General features: G+C 35.2%; 1 protein-coding gene across 2 annotated transcripts; it reads right to left on the bottom strand.

Annotated features, from left to right (window-relative positions):
• Positions 1–103: 103 nt before the first annotated feature.
• LOC123718015 lies at positions 104–25,633 on the bottom strand. Of its 2 annotated transcripts, XM_045674360.1 has the most exons (10): positions 25,449–25,633; positions 20,443–20,523; positions 10,254–10,336; positions 9,573–9,701; positions 6,565–7,303; positions 6,124–6,251; positions 5,558–5,701; positions 5,136–5,276; positions 4,630–4,770; positions 104–3,074 (listed from the first exon to the last, which is right to left on the bottom strand). In XM_045674360.1, exons 2-10 carry the CDS (start codon positions 20,511–20,513, stop codon positions 2,947–2,949), a joined length of 1,704 nt encoding a protein of 567 aa, XP_045530316.1. In that variant the 5' UTR covers positions 20,514–20,523; positions 25,449–25,633; the 3' UTR covers positions 104–2,946. The 2 variants fall into 2 exon arrangements, with proteins under 2 accessions (XP_045530316.1, XP_045530317.1); XM_045674361.1 differs by lacking the exon at positions 10,254–10,336.
• Between the last annotated feature and the right edge of the window lie 1,714 nt (positions 25,634–27,347).

Raw genomic sequence — 27,347 nt, 5'->3', positions numbered from 1 at the left:
AAGTAAAATCTTACGTAGCTTCGAGTTATCTATCGGTGTTGGAACATCAAGTTATTAGCTATGACGCAACACTGACATTTTTATCACTAAAAGAAAACGACGATTCGATAAAATAATATAATTCGATGGAAATAAAACTATGTTACTATATTTACAACATTTAGTCTTCAGACTATAAAATATAATTCATTTATATTTATACATCTTTAAATTCTGTAAATACTGTTAATAGCACTCCTGACAGGACCGTATTTAGGGAAGGGCAACCGGGGCTACAGTCCCGGGGCCCTAACATAGAAACTTCGGAAAAAAATGTCTTAAATTCCGACTAGTAAACAACTTTTATTTTAATATATTTTTCGATGTACCAACATGATTAGATTGTTCATAAATATTAACAAAAATCTTTGATCTGTATTTATATTTTTTATATATTTCTTAAACACTAGAAGTATCTACTTGATTTCACAATAAAATTATTGATCGTAAAACTCGACTGATTTTTCACCCCGTTTCACCTCGACGTCCGTCATTCCACAACTGAGTGTTTTTTAAGGTAGATAGTTTGCCGCACCCGTATGTATAACCAGCTGCTAACTGAAGTACTTCCGAGCCAAAAGCCAAGAAAGAGCCATTTAGAGGATCCATGGGGCCGCCCCCCATCGCTTTTGTTCTTTAACTGTTCGGAGCTGTCATTCTCATTTTCATTAACCTTATTCAATTCAATATGGCATGAATGTTATCACAGCGTCAATTGATAGGCCAAAGAGCTCTCGCCCAACAAAACATCTATTAAATAATAGTTTGAATAAAATAATAATAATAACATTTTATTTAGATCACAATGATACAAAACATGAGTAAAACAAAACTAAATAAATGTCGGATGGATAAATGGGCGGTCTAAACGCTTCTAGATAACCCAACTATAAATAAAATATGTTAAAAATACAATACCGAATATAAAACTACACTAGACTATACAATATAAAAATATATGCAGTTTTATTGGTACGATGTTATCATTTGTTTGTTAAATGTACTCGTCCACAGATTAAGGCGGAAGCGAGTGTGTATCTAGAGACTAATGTTTCTTTTTTTTGGTTACCATGGCTACCATTTTACACAGACTAAATATGGGAATTAAATTAGACACATACCTGATAGGCCATTAACATAGTAAAATTTTAAACCACTGCCAGTGACCCAACAAGACTTTTCCAATACTTGAAATACGAAAAATCTAGTTTTTATAAACTATCTAGTAGTAACCACGCCACACAAAGGGACATTGTTAAGGGTAGTATTCGAAAATTTCAGCTTTTCATTGTTTTGAAAATTTACTCACTGTCTTTCAATAATAATGTCTTAGTTTTTCCTAAAACCTATCATTTAAGTTTCTTGAGGGAACGATTATTTGTTTTAATAAAATAATTAATATTTAAAAATAATTTTACACTTCATAAGAATTTTCGAAAGGCTAGGGAAAACACTGGTCTACAACGTATACTCTTCAGTAAGGAAGCAAGGACTGTCTGAACAACGTTTAAAATTACATAACTATACATATTCCAGTTATCAATATTAAATACTTAAGAGTATTTATAAGTAAAGAACTATTTACGTATTTAGAAGCATTTGATACCTTAACACATTAACTACCGTTTACAGATCCAAGTGGAGCGGGGCTATAGTAGCCGTGACATCTACTCGGATCCGTCAAAACGTCCCGTTTTTTATTATTTGTGGCAATATAGTCAACTCACGAAAATGAAAAATAATAATAATATACATTCATACTTATGTTCAAACATTCATATTTCCTTAATCAGAATACGCAATAGAAAGTTCTGTCAATCCTATGTTCCATTGCAAAGGAAGGCACGAGACAATCACATTAACGAATTAAAGCTACATACATAAACCGCTTTAAAAATAATTACTAGCGGAAATCTACAGTTAAAAGGCTTCCGAACCAGTGATGCCAACTTTGGGGGATTTCCCCACAATCAAGGTGAAAGGGGAGGGGGTTTTTTAGGAGGTAAATTTCTTTTTATGGTATTTTACTCGAGTAATAAAACAAAAATACTTTCGGATTCGAGTGCACAACTTTTATTCAGATTACCTTCGATATTTATTTGAAGTTGGTCCCAGGAACATTCTCTAGGAGTTGGCATCACTACTATGTCATTTAAATATGAGAGATTATTACTTATAAATTGCAAAGTCATTGAAATACTGCTGCATTATTGCAGGGTGTACTCTCTATATATAGTGTTAACAGTTGGAGCAAGTATTTTGTGAAATAGAATGCCATCAAAAGCATAAATTGTAAAAAGAAATCTCGCAATGCAGTTCTTCTACCGTAAAAACCTACTTTAGGGACCTTCTGTCGTAATTTATTACGTAATATCACTATAAGATGTTACACAACACGCCCTTTGACAGCCGCTCGCTCGAGGGGATTCCCCTGCGAGCGCGTCACGCATTTCCATACTGCTGTATTATTGCAGGATGTACTTTCTCGATTTAATGTTAACACTTGCAGCAAGTATTTTGTAAAATAGAATACGTGTCGATAATATAACCAATCTTTCGAATTATTTCTACAAACTTCAGTGTCATCCTCTCAGCCGTATTCTTGATTGCTGAAGGTTGTGTAGGGTCCTGAACTGCTAGTTTCCACTTTGCACGGTCTATAGCTTCCGTTCGCGAGCCAGCCTTCCAGTTGTTATCGGAAGACCCGTGAGAATCATAACTTGCGTGAATGTCAATACAGAAGTAATAATTTGCATCAAGTTTGTCTACCCATAGGAAATACTCCGTAACTGTTCGCACTCGTCTTGATCCATTATTGCGATGTTGTGTTAGTGTTAATGTATAAAAAATCTTATTGAGCCGTTAAATTTGAACCCACAATATACTATATGAATCATAAGGAGAAAATCAAGATTTATTAAGCGCAGTCCGCATTAAACTTATAAGCTCTGTGTACAACGTGCAATGCCGACTAGTTGGCTTGCAAATTTCACGGTGATCGACTGGTATCCCATGTAATGCGCCCCTGCCGGGATCTATAAAAACAAAAAGAAAACAATGTTGCTACAACCTTTTTAGGTCTGGGCCTCAGATTTCTGTATCTGTTTCATGATCATTTGTTAGTCTAAATGGTGCTGGCCTGTGGTCGATTTTTTGAGTCTAAGCCAAGCCGGTTTCCTCACGATGTTTTCTTATACCGTTCGAGCGTTAAATGCGCACATAGAAACTCCATTGGTGCACAGCTGGGGATCGAATCTACAACCTCAGGGATGAGAGTCGCACTCTGAAGCCACTAGGCCAACACTGCAATCTCTATAAAACATACTTCATACATAGTCTTAGTATTGTCTTTGGTTAACATAGCTTTTACACATTGAAAGAAAACACTTTTTTAACGGATTGAAGCTATTTGTAATATTATAAACTTATAATTTAAAAATTAACTGTAAATCACGCGTCGGAAAATTTTAAATTTAAAATTATGTAAAAATAATTATAAATTTATAATAATACAAATAGCTTTAATCCGGTTAAAAAATTGATTTCATTCAATACTTCATACAATCAAACATACATCTTTGTATTTGCACTTAAACGCATGAATGTATTGGTAAATCTTAATCTAAACTAGCCATAGAGAAGATTACATTATTTTATGTCCAGTTAGTGCACCACGCAATAAAACTAAGATGGTCTATAGACAAAAAAACACGTATGGAGTAACCCAGTAAAAGTGGTAAATTTTCTGTAATATGATTTGAAAAATTAAATTTACCAAGAATTGGAAGTAACAAGAGGACGAAAAAATTGGACTGTCATCAAACTTCGTGATTTATATATGTATACTAGCAGACCCGGCATAGGTCGTTATGCCATGTATATAATTTCCAGGAAACATTTTTTTAGTTCAAATAACCTATCTACTATAATTTAAAAAGGGGTTTATCGTATAGAGGTGACAATTAAGGGTTGTATGTATTTTGGTATGCTGTGTCATAAAAAAATTGTCCAAAAAATAAAAATATTTTTTTTGGGGTTGAGATACCCCTTATCACTTAGGGCTTTGAAAGATAGCGGCCGATGTTCAGACTTACTGAATATGCATAAAATTGTTAAGTATGGGTCGAGCCGTTTTGGAGGAGTATGGGAACTAACATTGTATTGAAATTATAAATTATTCACAAATTTATTTCGAAAAAAAATCATCTTTATTTTAAGTGAGCGACTTTCGTCTATTGTCCAAAGAATTTAAGTCTATGCATGATAAACACTTCAATAATGTAGAGTAGGGAAGCTCGGACTTCAAATTATCACATGTTGGCGAGCAAGATATTATAATTTTAATTAAATAAATAATGTGTAGGGTATAAATGTCAAATTATCGAGAGTTCAATGTACGTATTGTTACTGTACTGTTTTTCGAAGTGTAGGGAAACACAATAAAGGCAAAATAACATTTTAAACTTATATATATTCAGTACGTTTTGTTTTTTGTAATTTACGACCTATTTCGAATCGGAATCTATCGAGAAATCAATACAGTGTTTTAAATGGGAATTCAATTAAAGCATTGTACAAGGTTGTACATACCAGCGGAATCTACGCTGACAATCCTCAACCAAAGAACTGACATGAGAGTTCTGCAAGTTTCTACGACGCTGTGGACTGCTGGGCTGAGTGGTGAAGTGGCCGCCAGCCATCTCTCCTGCAGGGAGAGGAGAAGTGGACAATCTGAAAAATTACATTGTCCATCCAAATGTATTTATAATTTCGTAATTTGTTGTGCAAGTCGAAATTTCCAGAACGAGAGCGTTGGAACCAATAACGCATATTTCTTTTGCGACACTACCGCCATACACATCATTAATCCTTCGAGTCGTTTCTGCAGCACTGGACCCACGATGGAGTTCAGTAAGTTAAGTAGCGCGATATCTCATTTTTTCTATTTTATAAAATAGAGTGACGCTAAGAAGAAGAATAAGACGAGAAAATGATATGATGATTTTCGAAAAACACGAGTGAATGCTGTTAAAAATGGAATTTGATATACCTAATGTTAAATGTCAACCCAATATATACATATGTAAATTACATACTTTTACATATCTCCAACAGTTCTATACTCCTTGCAGTTATCGGAGTCTTTATGTCAGCGAGTGGTGATCCCCTATGAGGCACGGAGTAGAACATGAAACCGGCGCTGTTCCGCCAAAGACCGGCCCGTTTTGATGGATTCCCTGAAGAAAATTCTTGTATGTAGGTGACCGGTGTTCTAGACGTTAAGCGACATCCAATAAAGATTCCTAAATCGCGTACGCTGCGGAAACTATTGATAATAGTGATCTACTAGTTTTATGGAAGACATAAAGTCCAAAAAAATAATATTTTTGCATAAAAGTCTACCTAAAGCTTAAGTCTATACAACATCGTACTACGACATAATTAATGCAGGTACAAATGTAACTTTGCTTTGAGAACTGGTATTATTTGATGTACGGAAGTATACCTTTCTACTTACCACTATTTTGTATTGTTTCATCTTCAATTCCATTCATATTACATAATGCGTCATCACTTATATCATTACTGTCATCATTAAATCTATCATTAAATTCGTTTTGCCCCACTGACCCTTTCATTACTTGTGAATGCGCGTCATATGCTGAAAGAAGCAATCATGTTTAGGCACCTCTTAAAGTACAACGTTTTTCGGTCTGTGCCTCAGATATCTGGATCTGTTTCATGTAAATCTAATAGGCAAGTAGGTGATCAGCTGCCTTATTGACCCCTTCGACTTTTTGGGTCTAAGGCAATGCTGGTTTCCTTCACCGTTCGAGCAGTTGTTAATTGCGCACATTAACAACTGCTCGCACACACAAGTCTACTGATGCACAGTCAGGGATCGGACCTACGACCTGAGGGATGGACGTCTCACCCTGAAGCCACTAGGCCAACGCTGCTTAATCTCCTAAAGGTAGTAGAAATAAAATGAAATATTTTGAGACTAACAATTTTTCTAAAAATAAAGTAATTTGGCTAAATAACGAAATTCATAGGAGCTAATACAAATATAGCATAACATACCATCACAGTAAATCTGCTTGATGAACAGACCTCCCTTTGAATGCCCAACCCATATTATCGGTTTCTGTCCAACTCCCAGGTCTAACAGCTGTGACGTCATTTGTTCTGCTCTCTCGTGAAGCCTTAACCTGAAATATTTGGCAGCTTGTAAAAAGTAATTCAACAATTAAATACAATTATTCATAAATGTCTATTTCGGAAACGTATTCATGATTCTTATTGAGTGAGCGACCTTAGTCTATCATTGTAATTGAAGCAAAACTGAGTTCGCGAACAACGAGTATGTGCGCGTCGTCCACTACTTGTGCGCGCACGCAAGTGCACAATTTGCGCGAAGTTTCGCGCCTTGGCTTGACACACCTGGGACCCTACGACCTCATGGACGAGCACGCCGTACGCACAATGACCAAAAGTTATTTATATTTTATTTTTGATACATACCTTTTGATTTCTTTAATCCACAGCGGCCTCCATAAATACGGATCACTGGTGTAATTTATTGAAATAACTCTTGCACCAGGGAAGTCCTCTTTGATCCAGTCTTTGGGCCAACATGGTGAATAACACATATCACACACACACCCACAACCCACCTCACACACTCCATGACACTCACAATTATCACTTTTACTCTCGCAACTGCTTTTGAATAGGTCACGCACAAAATTCGCCTGAGATTCGTAATTTCCAACGATTTCAACTTGATCCAGCAATGTGTTGTTATAAAACTTCTCGGTTATAAACATATTTTCGTTCGGAAGTATTTTTTTCATGTCTTCGTAGAATTCGTTCACATTCTCCACGTTATCTTTGAATATGTTCTTTAAATCATCGTTCAAATGGCTTCGATCTTCATTATTGTCATTTATTCTAAATACTGTATCATTAAAATCAGTTCTGTTTTCATAATCATTTTTATCGTTAAAGTCATTAAAATTTATAAATTGATTATTAATTCTATCCGTATTATAGTTCAAGTCATTCATTTTCTCTCTAAAATCGTCCATTTTCTTATTAAAACTATTGTCTTTACAATCTTCGTCGTCGCTTTGTCTAATCTGTATATTTTGTTCTGTCATTTCTGGAATTATATTGGAATGTCTTCGTAAAGGTACAATATCGGGGTTCATTTTGTAGTTCGCTTTCCATTCACCTTGTCTCCATGTGTTACCCAAAGAACCTGAAATATTTGTTAATTATTAATAAATATATTTTAAGTAACTCTCATCTTAAAAACCAGTGGCGCTACAACTTTTTTAGGTCTACGTATGTGAAATGCGCACATAGACAGAAAGGTCATTGGTGCACAGCTCAAGAATGAGATACGCACGCTGAAGCCACTAAGCCAACACTGTTGTCAACAACTCCAACTGAATCTTATAGACAGAGATAAATAGGTTATATTTTGCTTTCAAATCGTTTCAAAGGTGTTTGTACTGATTTTTAACCCCATATATTGAGACTATTTTTACAGGCTCGTGTTTTCTTTATAAGCGCGAGGTCTAGCATCAGAGTAACGTCCCGAATTGTCGGCACAGTCTTTAGATATTATGAATGTATGGGTAATGGCCACAGGTATAATAGTAAGTGGCCGGATGGGATGTCTTTAAACCCTTGGAGGATGGGATGGGCTTTGGTATGGAATGCTGCTTGTGTGGACACGTTAGTTCCGTCTCCACTCCTTCAGACAAGCTCAGAAACTGGCGCAGCCGCAGAGCAAGCGTACTAAACGGCAAAAATATGTCTTTTCTTCAGCTTTGATTTTGTTTACTTTGGAGTAGAGACTCTTGGGTCAAGGTTCCAGTGCACAGATGCTAATTAAAGACTTCAGTTGGCTGCCTCGCTTAACGAATGAGTACCAGCATGGAACTGCATTCATTAAAGACTGCCGCTGTACTATCTTTTTAATTTAATTTAATTGTCTATTTTTTCGTTTTTGAATTTGTAGGCTAAGGATATTTATTGTACATGTACATGTAAACCTGTATGTATGACTTCACATAAAATGTAGCAAATCGCTGCCAACATTTATAGTTAAAAAAAATACGAACACGAAACAAATATCTTGCTTTGAGACGTTAGAAAAGATTTCGTTCGACCCTGCAAGTAACACTAAAACAGTCTTCTATTGGTATTGTTTTTTTTAAATCCAGTGATTAGATCCATAGATATCCCCCAAAACCAATGTTATAAGTTTTCTGTACAAAAAGGTATCATAAGTACATCATATATTCTAGTAACTTGTAATATTGTCAACTATTTTGTATATGTGTAGCCCGACCTACATTGACCGACGGTTTGATAACAACCATTGTTTAACATGATAAAGGATGCTTCTACGACAATATTTATATAATGAGTTTGTACAGCTTAGCGGCTCGGAAACGGCTTGTAATATTGACGTCTAATAATTGGAGTGTAGTCATAAAAATTGGGAGTGTTCCATGCTTCCTTTGATAATTTAACTTACAAAAGAAACGTGGAAATGGGCCGATCATATTGCCCGTGTTTGTGATGGCAGATGGGTTAATAGTGTCATATTTGCCATGGCACAGTGGGAAGAAAAATGAAAGGACGCCCACCAGATATCAGGGAAGATGAGATAAAAGAGCAGAGAGAGAGTAGCGAAGAAACAAACAGAACTTTCGACGAGGCCTTCACTCCTTCGGTTGTCGTGAACTAAATACAATTATAAAATAACTTAATTTTACCTTATTAAGGCTTTTTATTTTGTTTTATTTTATATATTATTTGATTGAAATGTAATTAACAACTTTGTCATACTGGAGCAAACACATTTATTATTCCGTTTAATATGTTTTATGTAACAAACAAGCAGAAGTTTCACCTGATGTTAAGTAAAACCGCCGCGTCACATTACCATCGCAAGTGCGTTGCCGACCTTTTAAGGATTAGCACGCTATTTCCTTGAAAGATCCTAAGTCGAATTGGTTCGGAAAGCTGTGCAGCTGGTAAACCTATTCACTTCATGCCGGTTGTCTGTGAGACAGTGGTACTGCCCCAGTCGTGTCTGCCCATGTGGCTGAAGCTCAAAACCAACAGCATGGCACACCCACTAGGTCCTGCCTAATGGGAGTGCCATGGTTCACTGGCATAACCTCTGTTTCATTAATCAGCGTTCTGTCTCTAAAGGATATTTACGAGATTTTTACGCTTGGTGAAAAGCACTCGAATCGTCAAGTTATGAAAATATGTTTTAACTGCGTAGACCTATGTTGCCCTTCTGACTTGGGCACCTCTTAAAGCTGAGACTATGCGTTCAAATCACGGCTTCGCACTGAATCTATGCGAAATTAAGTATGGTGAAGGAGACGTGAGAAAACTGGCCACAGAACCACAGACCAGAAACTCGTTAGACAAAGAAAATGTTCACGACACAGATACAGAAACCTGAAGGATGTTTTTCTGGTACACCAGAAACAAGTTACCATATAATCCATGAACGAAGATGACGTCAATCGTGTGTCTTGGGGGATCATGCAGGACGACACAGTCCACCAAAGGTACAGGATGCAAATGGTCCGAGCTTGCTGGGCGTGTCTTTGCAGGTTTTGCAGCTGGAATTAAAAAATATATTAAATTTAGATTTAAGAATCTTAACTTGAGGTTAATATTACTAATTATTGTTTTATGCAACACACTTTCCTCCAATGATTTTGTTCTATTCGGAGTAGAGACTTTTGGGCAGACAGTACTAGTGACTAGCGAGAAAATTATGTAGTCTATTACAGTTTTGTGTTATATTTATATTTTATAACGCCTATATGTACAAGGACAAAACTTTTTAAATTTATTCTATTTTCTATTTATCAATTTTGAATTATTATTATTACTATGTAGGTTAATAATTTTATAGGTACTGTATATTTAAGAGAGACATCTCCATATATTACGTTTTACATGTGACCTACATTATGTAAAGTTTCATCAAAATCCGTTCATTACTTTCCGCATATCAACTCATATAAACTTTCACTTTTGTGAGTAAGATATGTCATAATTCGCCAGTGCATCACTGACCACGATTACTCAAAAGCAATCAAATATCAAGTTATATAATGTCGCGTTTTGCACGTTATATAATTTAATATTTTTTTGTTATTATTCACCTGTGATTGGCGGCAAAGGCGCAGTCAGTAGGCGATGGATAAGGATGGAAGCCGTGCTCCAGAACGAAGAGACGCACCAACGTCTGAAATGGACAAAAGAAAATCTATTTGTAATCACATTTTAAGTACTTTTTTTAGTTTTATTTACGAAGAATTAGTGATATATACTATGGCGTACCACAAGGACCAATCTTTTTACATTTATTTTAGTTATCTATTTATTATGTTTGGATTATGGATTTGGTTATTATGTGGAAAGACTTTACGTCTAACCTAAAGGGAGGATCTTCGACTCAGCTCAGCTCGGGTGGTTTTGGCAAGTGTCTGATAGATCAGTGGTCAATAGGCTTTGCGAGTTACGGACTCTTGGGCCGCCGCGGGATGAAAGCAACTTCCAGTGGCTAAGGCCGAGATGTCGTATACATCCTTTGTTCGAATAACTTCGTCACTATATTATATATATATTACTATATAGAGACGGAAGTATATTATTCCCTACCTAATAACAAAGATCAGTGTTGGCCTAGTGGCTTCAGCGTGCGACTCTCATCCCTGAGGTCGTTAGGTTTGATCCCCGACTTAGCACCAATAGACTTTCTATGTGTGCATTTAACATTGGTATCGCTCGAACGGTTAAGGAAATCGTTAGGAAACCGGCTTGCCTTAGACCCAAACAGTCAACGGCGAGTGTTGAGGAGGAGGCTGATCACCTTGCAATCTAGTTTGACAAATGATCATGAAACAGACAGACAGACAGAAATCTGAGACCCAGACCTAAATAGGTTGTAGCGCCACTGATTTATTTTATAATAGCCGGGAATCTTTCTGCTTTTAGACACAACTTGCTCTCGACAATTCCTGTTGATGGATAGTTATTAATTTTCTCTTCGCCATATTTACCGTTTACCGCTGTATTTTTAACAACGTCAGTCCCGGTTTGAATTTAAATATATCTATCCCAGTTATATATACAATACATCCTCGCCGCAAATAGTCTGTAATCATCTTCAATTGTGTACAATGAGCCGCCAACACTGATAGGCCAACCATGACTTTGAATCGAGACCCTTGCGGACATTTTATTGTGTCTATAATAGATACACAAAGAATATCACAGAACAGAAAAAATAAGACGAGACGAGACGACTAATAAGAGAGTTTCATTATCATTTGTCAATCTAATAGACATGTAGGGGTTCAGCCTTCTGTGCCTGACGCACGGTGTCGAGTTTTTGGGTCTAAGACAAGAATGTTTCCTCACAATGTTTACCGTCACCGTTCGAGAGAATGTTATTTGCGCACATAGAAAGAAAGTTCATTGGTGCACAGCCGGGGATCAAACCTAGGACTTCAGGGATGAGAGTCGCAAGCTGAAGCCACTAGGCCAACACTGCTGCTGAATGAATATAAGCCATCAAAAACGTTACTTGTAAAAAACGCAGTTATTCCGTTAAAAGTTATGAGATTCATATAATACCAATTCAGGACTTACTTAAGGGAAATTCTGTCTTAAGTTATCACGTAATTAGCTAACCTAACGACATCTTGTACTAACCATAAGAAATACATTGCCTTGGCAATCTTACTCTTATCTAAATTTGAAGCTTCACTGTCTGCAAGAAGTGCCTTAAGTTTTGATGATGAGAGTGAATCACAGAATTAAGAAAAATCCGTGCTTGGTAAAACTCGGGCTTCTAATTTTATCAACAAAGAACTTATAGGGGGACGAAATTGGCCTACTACGAATACTTCAGGGTATTAACGAGCTTTTTTACTAAAATAGCCATTTCTTGAACTAATGCGTCCTAAATTTCTGATAGTTCACTTCCATTTTAGGTTCCTCTTTTGGAAATACTATCCAATTTATATATATTACTATACAGAAATACATATCTCATCGTTTAATGGAAATTCCTGTAATTATTTACATTTAACAGATTTTGTCAGATTAGAATAAAAATTATTGGGTGGGCATTTTCAACAACTCCATAGAGTACTTTCGCCGAGTCGTTTTATCAACGTCTTAACGATTTTATTTTTTCCTATATAATTTTGTATCTATATTGTATATTCGCGGATGCTTGGCGGACCCACGCGACTTCTTCAATACAAAGAGTCGGCTGGTGAGTTGTGTACCGCGATATTGCGAGCTACTGCCTACTGGTGAGGAAGTTGAATGAATCTGGTTGGATAATGGAAGGACCAAATGTCAACTGAAAGATTGGATAACGAGTAACGGATAGTCTTATATAGTCTAGTGTAACATTATACGTCCATATTTAATGTTAAGAATATTTATTAAAGACGATTTCTTAGATTAGAATTCTTTAGATTATTGATTGATGGTCCATTTAATTTGTATGATAGTCTGTGGAAAAGACGCTAGTTTTGGCCGGTACTTTAAATTTTGATTCTTTTTTGCGCCAGGCCCCACCTTAGCCTTTCTAAAATTCTTATTCCCGATCCTTAAAATTATGTGTTGTCCAAGAGATGAGTCCTGCCCTCAATTTATATAACCCTTAGATAATACCATCAGGCTCGTGCATGCGTCAAGTATACGGCTTCTAACCTTGGCACTGACCGTAACCACTTTGTGCAATAATAAGATTGTATTACTAGTGATCATGTAATGGGATTTCATACTTATGAATGTTATTTTAACTTGATTACGTAAAAAGTTACCACATCAGTTATCTGGAAATTTTATGTATTTACAAACGGTTTTTTGACAGTACCAAGTGAATAATAATTTATTTGCAAATAGAACAAAATTGTTACGATAATACAATGTAAAGTTTATATATTCTGCCACATATGATGGCGTGCAAATTTCTCTTAAAAGGTTGTATACATTATGACTCATATATATAGTACATGATTGTACCATATTATTAAAGCATTACGTTATCAAATTAATATTAATTATAGTGTCACAATTCACAATGAATTTTTGGCGAAGTCTACATCGATAGTTGTCCATTCCTGTTGACTTAAAAATACACAAGTAAGAGATACAATTTTAGACTTCGTAAACAAAGGTATGCTATGATAGTTTGCTCCTCAAATTGCTCTACCACATTTGTTTTACCCTTAAATACATAATACTAACTGATCCGACAGACACCGTGTGTATACTTATGTGTGTATGTCGAGCATACAAAAAATATATGTAACAAAGTAAATTTTCGACTCCACTTGAACATCCAAAACATTTCATCAAAATCTATCCAGCCGTTTAGGAGTTTAATTTAAATCACATGCACAGAAGATTTATATATACCAGCTGTTTATTTGTTGTATAAATAAATCCAGATATCGACTGCATTGTCATCTGCCGGGCTGATTTGTGAATCTAAACCATCCAGAGCGCCACAGGCATTAAAAAAATCAATCAAAACGTTTCAGCCGAATAAGAGGAGTTCAGTGACGTACAGTAAAATTATATATATAAAGACCATAGTCAAAAAAAAACAACTTCTCCATGTCCTCAGTTGACATTCTGGTGAAGTTTTTAAATAAGGCACCATCATCTGCCTTCATTTTTGTTAGTAAACTATTCCTTGGGCCATTCTGAAGTTATCTTCTTTTCCACCAACGTTTCTTCTTCCGTTGTTTAGCTGAATGGCATACTAGTACCTACTAAATAAGCTGCTGCTAAAGCTACTTGATCCAGCCATATTCGGTGTATCCCCTCGATCAAACAAGTAGGTAGACCAGTAACACTCCATAAACAGAACAATGCGTAAACGACGAATAAGTATACTTATAAATATTGAAAATATATGTGTGTGTTTAAATATTAAAAACATGGCAATCGATTGCTTACATATATCATAAAATAGGTACAATTAAAATAACCAATTATAAGGTTATTTAATTAAGCTAAAACTTTCAGAAATTCATGTCCAGGAGCGATAACTTTTTGAAGCTCGACTTTGGCGATTTCGAGGATCCGCTACTCCCGCGCATTAATTTGTTGAACTAATAATCTAGTGGCTCTTCAAGTAGTTGATCAGCCATCCATCTGACTCATGACATCGATTTTTGGGGATGACATGCTGTTCTTCTCACGATGTTTGTCTGCTGTAGGGACAGCTGCTAAAAGCGCAGATGGATAGAGAATTCAATTGATGCACAGCAGTGATTCGAACGACATCAGGCATTGCATCATTCAGTTGGACCAGCACTGCTTTACATGGAGTGTTATTTTATAGTTTAATTATTTTAGTTTAATTTGGCGAAATGCAAATTCATATCTGTCTCGAGGGCACGGTTGCTGACTCGATACAATTATACTATTAGCGGTCTAACGTTGGCTAGAGTCTCAGAGGTCAAAGATCTGGGATTATATTTTAATACGAATCTTGGTTTTGCGCACCATGTAGATAAGACATGGATGGAAAAAGGCTTACAGAAATCTGGGGTTCATATTACGAATAGGTTGTGGCTTCACGAATATCAGTGCAATTAAAATTTTATACAATGCGCCAGTGAGAAGTCCTTTGGAGTGCAATGCAATGGTGTAGGCTCCATATGAGGCTCGATGCAGTCTCATGTTAGAGCGAGTACAAAATAAATTCGCTCGATGCCTCTACAAGAGACTGTATGGAATGTATCCGTTGTATCCGCTTCTGTACCCGACCTTGTTTGTTCTGTGTATGGTTACGACCAGCTACGCCTCAGAAGAGCTAGGTCTATACCAAGTTGAGATCTGAGGCTTCCGTAAAAACGTTTTGTTATATCACACGAACAATACACGTAACTAACAAAATTTCTACTGAGGTAGACCTATTTGTTTTTACAGAGGCTGAGTTCACAAGAGTTGCTTGCTATGTTGTTAGTAAGATTTAGTTATATAAATATATTTCTTTAATGTTTTTTAGTTTTAGAATTAGTTGTTGTTAAGGTAGAACAATGATGTGGAATAAATAAAAATCTTCGAGCTTAGAATTTTAAACCCTACACGGGCCATATCTATATTCCAAAATTACGTGTGACTCTTTCACCTATGTAAATAGGACACTATATGGAATCAAGAATTTAGAGCAAAATTACGCTTTCAGGACGGTGTTAGGACTGCCATGCCTCTGGAAACCCGAGTCTTTGGCGACATATCTGCCTAGGCTTTTGGGCGATCCGTCGGAAAAGAACAGCATCACTATTACGCAAATTGTGAGGCAGTAGGAACAGGATAGTCAGTGCAACAGAAGACTACACTCAGTCGAAAATTGTTAGGCAGGATACAAGGTATCTTTTTTATATCAAATCGGACAAACGCGCGGCAAAAACTGCCTTCAAAAACTCTCAGTTGTAGTGGAATTTCGTATTATCTGTAATGATGAAACTCAGCTACAAGAATTGATCGGGAAAACTCTTCTAACACTCTTCGTAAATACGGTGAAAGATGCAGAGACACATCTCTACGCAACGCAAAGTATTCCGTTGCTATGATTCATTCCCTCATCCCATATGTTGAATGGGAATGTTGCTGTCTTCTGCATGATTCTTATCATATAGATAAGCGTTGTTACACGTTTGACCAACTAACCTTTGCCCTCTGCTTATTGATATTCACGTGTCTTAACTATCCATTGACAGTTTACACAATGTACGAACACAAAGTATTTCGTAAAACTTTATTCATGACAAAACATGTCATGTACGCGTGTTCAAAACAGTTTTTTGAGATAAATTAGGTAAAGTGTTACAACTAGTAAAATATAAGTCTAAGACAAGTACGTGTGACTCTGTGAGTGAGGGGATGGGTGTATGTGCGGTATTTGAGAGATGAGTTAATAGTTGTTATACGCGTGCGCTGTCTGTGTTAGTTTTTGGCTCCTCATCAGTCATGCCAAGATACGTAGTAATGCTTCCGTAGATTCGAAATCCAATGCGTAATTTTTATGCGATTTGCGAGTTTTTATCAGGATAGTTTGACTATCACAAGCCATAGATTGGGAAATTTTATTATTAAGAAAGAGGCCTCAAAATGAAAACAAGCGTTGGCCAAACACAATCTTTTCTTTTTGGCTTCGGGAATACAAAACGTCTGTTCTTAGATGTGTTAGTCTGTGGTGTTTATTGTACTAATTACATCGCTAAGATAAGCTTGCTTACTGAATAGGTTTTTGTTTCTAGGTGTAGTTTGACTGTGGGGTATCTAACAGTGCGATAGGCAACTTTAAGAATTGCTCATTGTGAACGTTCCAACTTAATCAGTAATGATTCAGCATTCCTTCCCAGGTAGACAGTATTTTAGAATGGACTAATTTATTTTACTAATTGTAAAATAAATTATTTTAATAACTTCCAGTACTCGTTTCAGTCAATTGAAGATTAGCTTTCTGATCTTAGAAGACTATGTCCATCCATTATTACTCCTAGATATTTAGTAGGTTCCCGTCTATTCGAGAACTGGACATGCATGGATTGGGTTAACAAATTATCTGTTATGCTAAAACACATGATTTTGGTTTTGTTAAGATACAGATAGCCTTGTATAAATTTTAAAAATTAAGTAGTTTTTTTTATTTATTATATTTGTAAATAACTAAAAAATAGTTTAAATACTAACTAAAATCAGTGTTGTAAATGCTCAGGCATTACAGATACCACAATAGATACTTCGGAATTGATTGTTTAGGAAACCTTTTAGTAAACATTATCTACGCGGTTGCCATGCATACAATGAAATTAACTCATATCTATCCACGTGCGGCCTGAACGCGTCATCCCAAGGTCAGAAGTGCTAAATTCTACAATTTAAATGCGGGACACGCCACAGAACATATTTAGATTCCTTATAACCCACAGATCGACCGTTAATTTAATAGGTTAGAACAGGTGAATGAAGTGAAATAAAAAAATGCATGAATTTCTGATTTTTTTAATTTATTCAAATTTAGCTTGTTGTAGTCAGTTTCCTACTGGGCCCTATTTATTCACGGGGCCCTGGGCTGCAGCCCAGAAAGCCTTCAAGTAGATCCGCCCCTAACTACAGTGGTATCTCTCGATAATTTAAATTTGTTTTCCTCAAAAACGTCCGGGCTTCTACTCTCTATAATTTGAAGCTTTTATCTTGCACAAACCATTCGGTTTTTTTGGACGATGATAGACTGTACTCACTCAAAGATTACAAACTTCTTTTGTATATGACTGTAGTATATTACGTCCAATAGTGATACGATACCAGGTTTAAATATACAATTTCAATGTAGTTCTCTCAATATCCAACAGTTTTTGTTCGGACTAACCGCGAGGCCCCACTACTGCGTTGCCCTGCGTCGTCGCATCTGCATCTCAGCCTTCGCAATGGACAGACACAACCGTGTTCTTTTGTTGCTTTTATTACGCCACCGCCGAATTAAACTTAGAAACCATAGAAGATTTTGATAGCATTAAGAAATAGTGATGGTCAGTTTTTTATGCAGGAATATCGGGAATTGTTGTTAGATGAAAAGAAAATTTTCATTTTTTTAGTATGAGCCTGGAGCGTATTTGGTGAAAATATCCGACACGTCCCCCCCTGCTTCGTCTCTTGTCTCTCATTTCGTTGAAACGTCGCGCGCGACGACGCAACGCGGTAGTGGGGCCTCGCCCTAATATCTGCAGCTGAGTTTCATCATCGTCAAGACAGAATACAAAACACTATCCGTATCACCTAGACGTCTTTCGTTACACAAGTGTGCGTTATTGACAAGCACGTACCAATTCTTTAAAGGTCGGCAGCGCGCTTGCAAACCTCCTGGCAGTGTGAGTGTCCATGGGCCTCGGTATCACTTAACATCAGGTGAGCCTCCTGCCCGTTTGCCTCCTATAACAAAACTAATAATGACTGGATTGATACGGGAGTTAAACTTAGCTAACACTCTTGTTCACTTATCGCCATCTTATATGATTGAATGGCTCTAATAATAAAAACCAAGAATTTACGTGTATTTTTACGGCAATAAAAATAAATAGAAAGTCCATTGGTGCACAGTCGGGGATCGAACTTACGTCCTAAGAGGTGAGAGTCGCAATCTGAAGCCAACACTGCTCTGTTTGTACAACTTGGTCTATTATATATCCTGCAAATATTATTAATTCCATGAAAATTCTTAAACTCCTTGTGAAATAGACTTTACAAGGGAAGTCATTGCCCCAATGACATTGATATTGGCGGCATTCCAATTTGGAATAGCGCGAAAGTGAAAACTAGACATGTGAAATTGTTGTTCTATTTTTAAATAAACACGATTATTGTATAATCTCTGGTTCATTTTGACAGAAATATTACGTCTGTAAATTAATAGACATTTTCTCATTTTAACTAAATAATATTTATTGTTTATATATTAAATTTATACAATATATTTTTATTTATTGAGCGATATCTTCCAGCTAGTTTAAGGAGTAAAGGCAACTACTTAAAAAATATTTTTTTTTGTATTTAGATAATTATATTTAAATAAAACCTAAACATACCAATCAAATATACAGTATTTACAATTATCGCAGTAATAATAATAAACTTAAAAATTAATTAAATTAAAACAAATTTTAAAAGGTTTCCCCTGTGGCAGTGTACATTTAACGTTGACAGCATTTCCTCGCTGTATCGCGAGACTTATTCGTTGAGCGAGGAAACCACTAACTCTGAAGTCAACCAGACGACAAATTAAATCTTTAATTAGCGCCTGTGCACTTGAACCACGCAGCCCAAAAAAAATACAGAAACATATGTATATATTTGTTAATTAAAGTTTTTGGCAAATACCATTATATACGAGTATATTTAACCTTGCATTCTTCTTATTGTTTATGCTATTTATGTATCTACATTGTATATTTGCGGACGCTTGAGACTTGTTCGATAAAAAATTCCCCTCGGGAGCTGTGTGCTGCGATGTTGCGGGCTACTGGTGTGGAGGTTGTATGGTCCTGCGCCTGATTCGATAGTTCTTATCGATTTTATTACATACGTATCACCTGGACGCGATTCGCCGTTACACAAGTGAGTGAGTTAAGGCAGTTTCTATGTTGAACCACTGAAGTATTTCCGAACCAATTCTAGCCCCTTGCATTAATTGTATCTAGGCGGCGGTATCTCTACATTAGTTAAGCCTCCTGCTTTTATAACATATTGGCGTCTAATCCTACAATTCTTTTATCAATTCTTTTATATACAAAACATTATTTGTCTTAGGATTGGTGGGGTACAATAAATTGGAAACCAGATTGGACGTAGTTGTCTTACTTACTCTTACTTCGTACTGAAAGTCTTAAGAGGGGATGTGGGCTGTAAGAACTGGGTTTGTTTGAACATATGGGATGTACGATGGCGGAGGCCTAGGTTATTTGCGATACCAAGGGCCAGAACCATGCAGGTGAATCCGACACTATCAACATATATGTTCGCAGAGTGAATTCACGGTAGCGATATTATGTGTTTAATATTATATTTTATTTTTCTCGACATTATCGAATTGGCATAGTCAGGATAATGTATTTCTATAATAAATAAACTCCTTGGTATTCGTATATAGTCCAAAACAATTTATCTAAGCATGTCAAAGTCATAATGACTTTCTTGACACAAGGCCGATTAGTTAACTCGCAATTTTATTTAACATACAGCAATATTTAACTAAACTAGTTACCGTTCAATGTCAATTGTCAAATTAGATCATTATAAATTATGTCTGAATCGTTTAAGATAACTTTAGTATGTGTAAAGATAAGCCATAGCAAAAGAACTGGTGGCTAAAGCGGCTGTCACTCTGAGGTCGTGCAGTTCAGGAAACTGGATGGTCTCGGAACTATTATTTTAGAATATTTTTTATTGAATTTTTATTCGTGAGCATGCACTTGGGATTACAGATCAGTAAGCTTTAGGCCAGGGCTTTCGAATCCTTAAATTCTACTGTTAGAGCTACTTACCTCTTATAATATGATAGGCTTGGTATAATTAATTTAAAAAAAAAACTCGATGTAAAACCGTTCCAATTTCAAATTACACGCCATATCTACGACGACCTTATTTAATTTCTCATTAACCTTTGTTTCTAAAATGGTAGTTGTGTTGGGAACATCTTACGATTTAACGTTGCTAAATAAACGTGACAATACCAACAAGAACGTTATTGTACTTATCTCAAGTATCGCACAAACAGTAATTATCGGTTATTAATTCGTTCGAAACACTTACACTAACGCGACGATATAAGGATGCAATCGGGCGCCATCTTGTGCCAATGTAACGTCACCGGAAACGGCCATCTTGTCTAACCTGCAAATTGGAAGATTGATATTTAAGAGTTATCATTTTAAGAACGTTTTAATTAGCTCTTAACAGTTTAACCCACTCTGATGATGGAGAAACCCTAGCACCACGTTCTAGACTTGTTCTATTCATTAAAAAAGGTTCTTCAACGAGCACAAGTTTAAGAAGTACACTGAATGCACTGTACTTAATAACTTTAAAATATCTGATTAAAACAAAATGAGCGAGCAAAATACAGATGATAAAGTTTATTGCAGAAGCTTGAAGATGGCTGCGAAACTATAGGTAGACTAGAAGGAACCCCGGGAAAAGGAATATCAGAGATAGACTAGGAGGAGTCTACGAACAGGATTTGTTCAGTCAGTTTTGTTATATTATTTTAAAGTACGAACTGTGCCAGAACTCTAAGTCTCTACGAGGTATTGCAAAATGTTCCATATGTTGATATGTACGTACTAAAAAGGAAGGCTAAGGAAAATAAAGAGAAATGAAGTTCACTGTCATGTGGTGTATAAATTAAGTTTATTGCAAAATATATTGTTTGCAAAAGTCAAAGATGGCTGGACCAATATTTATTATTTATTCCTTGAACTCTGGTTTTTATGGAGAGAAAAATTGGAAAATTACGTCTTAACTCCGGAAGTTATCGGGGGCAGTTTCAGTTGCGTATATATCGATCTCGTAGAAAGTGTATAAAGTCGGACTATACATATATTTTTGTTAACATAAAAGTTTTTTTCGTTTTTGATCACTTCCTTTCAGATTATATTCACACTTACATTCATGATCTAATCAATATACAAATTTTACTTTACAACGAATATATACGTAATATATTTTAAATTCGTAACATCATCTACGTAGACATTAGTAAATTTACTTTTAAAGGTATTGAAATATTCTTGATTTCAAGTAGGTAATGAAAGATTTTTTTATCAATTCAGGTTTTTTACATCTTGGATTGCATTTTTATCCCCCAATTTTTTTTAAGTTAATTTAACCTATATCAGTGAATGAAGATGCAGCTTTCTAATGGTGAAAGAATTTTTGAAATCCGTCCAGTAGTTTTCGTGTGAAAACGTTATATATGTTGTACGTGTTGTACGTATGTTGTATAAACAAAAACACAAATTTTCCTCTTTATGATATTAGTATAGATAACGAATAGTTCAATTGCATCGAAATCGGTTCAGTAGATTTATGTATGCATGTATTATGTTAATAAACTAATTAAATATTTTCTCGTACATATGTACGTTGTACGCGAAGGACGTACGGGAATACGCCAGAGTCCTAAAAATGTGATGGCTAAATAACACGTGTTTTTGGGAGTAAACAGAAATATTTTTTTCGTAAATCTTATTTCACTGGGACCCGAACTCTGCTACCAGCTGCTTCACTAAGCACATGGTGATCACATCAATTTCATAAACTTGTCAATAATAATGCCAGTTTAATTCGGTTTAATTTTATGTTTTAAAACAATGTCATTAATATGTATTTACAACAATTGTTTCATTGTTTCAACATAGGTCTTATGTCAAATTTATTGTTTTTTAAATTAAGTCTAATTCCAGCCCTTACGCGGTTCCGGGTTCATGCATTAAAACAATTTAATATAACAACTAAGCACATGTATACAGTAGATACTAGAAGATAGTACCGGTGACACCAGAGCTGGTGCGTTCCGCATTCAATAAGTATCGTAATACATTAAGGATATGCTAGCTACCACAGACAAAATTAAAAAAAAAAAAAATTATCACAGAAATTAAATACTTTTTTCTTGTTATCCTATAACCAACCCACCTCTAGTACCGTCTATCGGAACCCCTACACAGGTCAATACCTCCTCCAGCACTATCCAACATTGTCCATTGCTTTCTTTCTCTATTCGCATTTTGCTACGGTTTCTACTTATTACTATATTATTACTATGCAGATTAAGAATATATAATAAATACTGCATGTGTATGTAAAATATAAAAAAAAACTATAGACAGACCTAAAAAGCCGAAGTCGTAGAACGAAAAACAAGTATGTAGTATTTTTTTTCATGATCGCTTTGCTAATGTTATATTTCAATTTGACGACATAGAAACTACTAGACATATAACTCCAATAAAGACTATAATGTCGCAACCACCTATCTTAATAAGCCGTTGATTTAGCAGCCTAGCCTTTTAGTTTAATTAGCGGCCTCAAAGATATTCATCCGTAGCGTTTGTAACATATAATAATGTGGCTAATGCTTAGGCCATTCGTACGATAGACCAAGTGGCAGAAATAGAAGAGATGAAACATATAGCATAAACGCCATATTGACAGTTTGAAGAATTTGTTTCGAGTTCGAGGGTGGCAGAAGAACAAGACCTGGCTGTATGGACTAAAGTCTAGCTGTTTAATCAACTGACTGAATGTCTTTCAGGCCGTTAGTTAAACGGCGCTGTTTGGTTAAGAGTCTATGCTGTTAATTGAAAGGCTTATTAAGGTAGTTGAAAGTCACATATACATCACCCGTGAACTATGAATTGTTTATGTCCAGTTAAATTCGACGGCGGTAGTTGTATAAACTTTAAATATATTGTTACGAAGACGGGTCGACTGCCACGTTTCTAGATTTTTCCACTACTTAGAGAACTTTTCAGCAGGCTGTAATATGATTTCTGACCGTTTCAGGAGAGGGTCAATCACATATTAGAAAATTGTAATTTCCATAATGTTACCCTAGTTTTCAGGAAGCTGAAACCTTTTTTCAGTCGGTTTCAGAACATGTGTAGTCGAGTGGTGCAGTTTTCAGGAGACCCGTTTTCAGGCGTTTTCAGGCCTAGGTATGATGAAGGAATATTCTAGACCAAACTTTCTAGGTGTGAGACAAGGACGAAATGATACGAGAGAGAGAGAGAGAAGATCAGAACTTTCTCGAAACAAGACGAGCACTCTAGAACGCCGTACGACAAGGACGGAGTAACGTGCGAAAGGGACAAAGAGTGCGGACGTTCTAGAATTGTGCAATCGCTACTCAGTAGCAAGCCCGCCTAGAGAGTTCTCGAATATTGTTTAGAATTATTTCCAGGGATATATAAGCGAGCCGAAACGCGACGAGTCGCCTTTAGTTTGGAATGTATCACAAGAGAGAAACACCGAAGCGATAAAGTGAATACAAGTGATAAAGTACTGTGTGAAGTGTGCATAAGTGAAGTAATTAGTGACTGTGTTTTTGTGCGTTATTAGTGAATCTCTGCAATTAATTTGTGCCCATAAATTCCTCATTGATTTTTCAAGAAATAAACCCTTGAATAAATCTACGGCATTTTCTATCCGATCCCCTAGCTCGTAACAATATGTTAAATGAAACTCTTTGTTTAAAGGTGTCAACTGGCTTTAATCTTTTAATACATGAGCTTTAAAACTAAGATAACATTAGTGGCGTTGCGACGCTGTATTAACAAAAAACTAACATCGAGCATTTCGCGGTCAAATTTGTAGATTTAGGCGCTTGTCAAAAAGTACTTTTTTTAAATTGTATATTTGACTACAATAGTTCAAGATTCTATTTGTTTTCTGTTTAAAACATTATACATATTGTTTATTAAAACCTAAATATAAAACCAATTATTCAGTATTTATAATAAAAAATAAAACAAATTTAAAAAGTTTGGTCTCTATGGCGGTAAATTTTGAAGCTGGCAGCACTTCTTCGCTGTATTGCGATACTTATTCCTTGAGCGAGAAAAGCACCAGCTCTGGAGTCACCAGTACTATCTGCCAGGCGCCAACATAAATCTTTAAGTAGCGCCTCGAACCCCAAGGGACTACTCCAAAAGGAACAAAATCCAAGTTGAAGGAAAGACTCATATTTAAGCCGTTTATTATTTTCCGCCTGTACTGCGGCTGCCTCAGCTTGTTTGCCTGTTCGAGGGAGGTGATACGGGGCTAACGTGTCCACACAAGAATATTAATATATTTACTCATGTATATATTGTAAAGTTCTTAATTGAAAATAAATATCTTATATCATATTTAGTTTTTAATATTTGCTTTTGTTTTGTTCCTTGTTTGTAATTTATGTTCTGTATAACATGTGTGACGTCATATTTTCTTAAATTTTTAAGCACGTTGTTTTAGCACTTATAAATAAATGTAAAACCATTTCCTTGAATTATTCAACTGCCGACATTAGAGACTTAAACGTGTAACTTTATAAATACGAACGACTACAATCTAATAACTTTTTACTAATTCTGCGACTGATAAGAAAGAGATAAAAATATCGGCTTCATTGTGGTAACACAAAAATCAAACTGTTTGAAACATTATTTAACACGAATATTTGTCTATACAAGATTATAATTCAATAGAATTGTAATAAATCAAACTTATGAACAAGACAAAGAAACTGCTAAATTAAAATAAAAAATATTTCTAATCACAAAAATCTCGGTTAAAAAAAACACTTCTTTTTTAACCGAGATTTTTGTCAGTTATCATTGCATTAATTATATATACATAGGTAATTTATTTAATATATTATAGAAACAATCCTATGCAAAGCCGTCTGTCAAATTTATCATTTTAAAGTTCGAGATATTAGGTCGTATTAATGAAATTCGTGTGAAAAATAGAGAGATAAATTTATTCAATAATAAATCTTATCTTCATACGTTACGTTACTGAAGCTAAACACACTTAAAAAAAGATAGTCTTGCCCTAAAAACGATAAAAATTTGTGTCAATTATTAATTTAAATAATAAAATATGTAACAATTATTTAAACCAAAACATAAACAACAAACTTCACTTTTTTTTTTAAATTTTATGGCCTGGTAACAAACTTTATAACCCTGATATAATAATAGATAAACGTTTGACTAATTTATACCAAATACGATTCACGACATAGCAATTTAAATAATGTATTAAAAAGTTACCTCTGCGCAGTTCCAAATCATCCATAACTTAACAAACCAATTAAAAAAATATTCTTAATTGTATATGCACTTTCAACAGAATTCAATTCAACACAACAGCTACAGAGTATCAAAACGCTTTACAAACAATAAACAAAGGAATTTTGAATTTTTGAATGTGGAATGCGACGCGCGTCCATACACCGCGCGCTTTCCCGCGTTACTGCTTTTCTGTTTTGTGTAATACAGAATGACGTAACTGCATCACTGGTCACGAGAAACGACTTTACTGCTATATAATACATATTATTTTTGCATGTAAGTTACTTATTTGTAATCTTTCAATGAGTGATGAGAAGGGATAGAGGTTCTAATATTATAATATTAGATCGAATTGATTCTGTTTTTATAAAAAGCAAATTACCCATAATAGGATTTATAAAACGAGTTTTCGGGGTTTCGTAACTCACAGAGATTTTTTATTCATGGACATAAGTAAATATAATTTGCTTCCAAAATTATACTTTGACATAGCGCTACGACCTTTTAGGTTGATTCAATTGATTTCTGTATGTGTTCCGTGATCATTTATCAAGTAGGTGATCAACCTTTTGTGCATTTATTTGTTAGGCAATTTTTTTTGTACATATTTAAGATACAACATACAAAATTACATACAACCCTTAATTTTCACCCCTCTACGATCATCCCCTATTTTTTTATTTGTTAATTAAAAACTTTTGACTTGTCCTCAGGTTTCAGTAGCAACTGAGATTTTAATAGAGATACATTCACAGGATAACCTAAAAGGGTCATAAATAGAACTTTTAAAAATGTGTGCGTTGTCTCAAAATAAACTAAAACAATGTAATATTATTAATATGCACTTTCAACAGAATTGAATTCAACACAACAGCTACAGAGTATCAAAACGCTTTACAAACAATAAACAAAGGAATTTTGAATTTTACTATTATTATTTAATAGCAATTATTAATTATTTACTAGTACATATGACTGACATGCATGGCAATACTTACATTCGTATTATTACTTTTAAAAATATTAAAAAAAAACATCGTTTTGGTACCTTTCCGTGGACCGTTTCCAGCCTAGGTTTCAAGCTTCATGAACAAAATTAAATTATTATAATTTAAAAGACATCGCCTATTGTATCTGTTAATATTTAAACTAAATTCCTTCGAATTATGATACATAAACAATTTCGATGCAGTCACTCCTCTCGTGGTCCAAATAAATTTGATGCTGAACAGTTGATAATTGGAATACAACCTTAGAATATTTTAACTGGCTTTATTTCAACCTGTCAGTTGAAGTATAGCTTAGTCCATGCGGTGTAGGCAAGAGCTCCGTAAATAAAAATAGAAATCTCGCTATGAGTAATTGCTTTACTTTAATGTCAAAGATGGTTGCGACTTTTCTGTGTTTTATTGAAATATACGTAAATATATTTATATCGATTGTTATTGGCGTCCATTTACAAAAACATGCTGCGTTATGAGCTAACATATAAATGTCACGTGTTATAACGCTTGTTTTGATTGGTTTTCCGTGGACAAACTTTTCTGTGGTCAGTCACTGATGATCTGTGTCTATCTTAAACCAATCGTACAGAATTAATTAAATTAGTCCGAACTTAACAGAATTATACATATTAAATGACGGCACAACAACACAGTACCGAAACAAATCTATGTTCTTGTTAATTGTAAACTGCATAAGCCAGGAATTAATCGAAGGGCTATGTAACAATTCGGTCGCAATGGGTAAAGGAACTGTGGGAGATATTGAAGAAATGATTGCGAAAAATAAAATAAATACTTATAAAAGGACATTTAAGATTCACTAACTTGCTTGGTATCAAAACGAACCAAATATTTTACTTGTAAGGAGGCTTAG

The sequence above is a fragment of the Pieris brassicae genome, chromosome 14, assembly GCF_905147105.1.
Source record: "Pieris brassicae chromosome 14, ilPieBrab1.1, whole genome shotgun sequence".
Taxonomy (NCBI): domain Eukaryota; kingdom Metazoa; phylum Arthropoda; class Insecta; order Lepidoptera; family Pieridae; genus Pieris; species Pieris brassicae.
This window is presented reverse-complemented; position numbering and strand designations above follow the sequence as displayed.

Excerpts from the sequence above, each read along its gene's own strand:
- LOC123718015 (XM_045674360.1), bottom strand. The coding sequence starts at position 20,513 with ATGGCCGTTTCCGGTGACGTTACATTGGCACAAGATGGCGCCCGATTG. Across the intron at positions 9,702-10,253 it reads GCCTTTGCCGCCAATCACAG|CTGCAAAACCTGCAAAGACA; the intron begins GTGAATAATAAC and ends TTTTAATTCCAG. Across the intron at positions 4,771-5,135 it reads ACTGTTGGAGATATGTAAAA|ATTGTCCACTTCTCCTCTCC; the intron begins GTATGTAATTTA and ends GTAATTTTTCAG.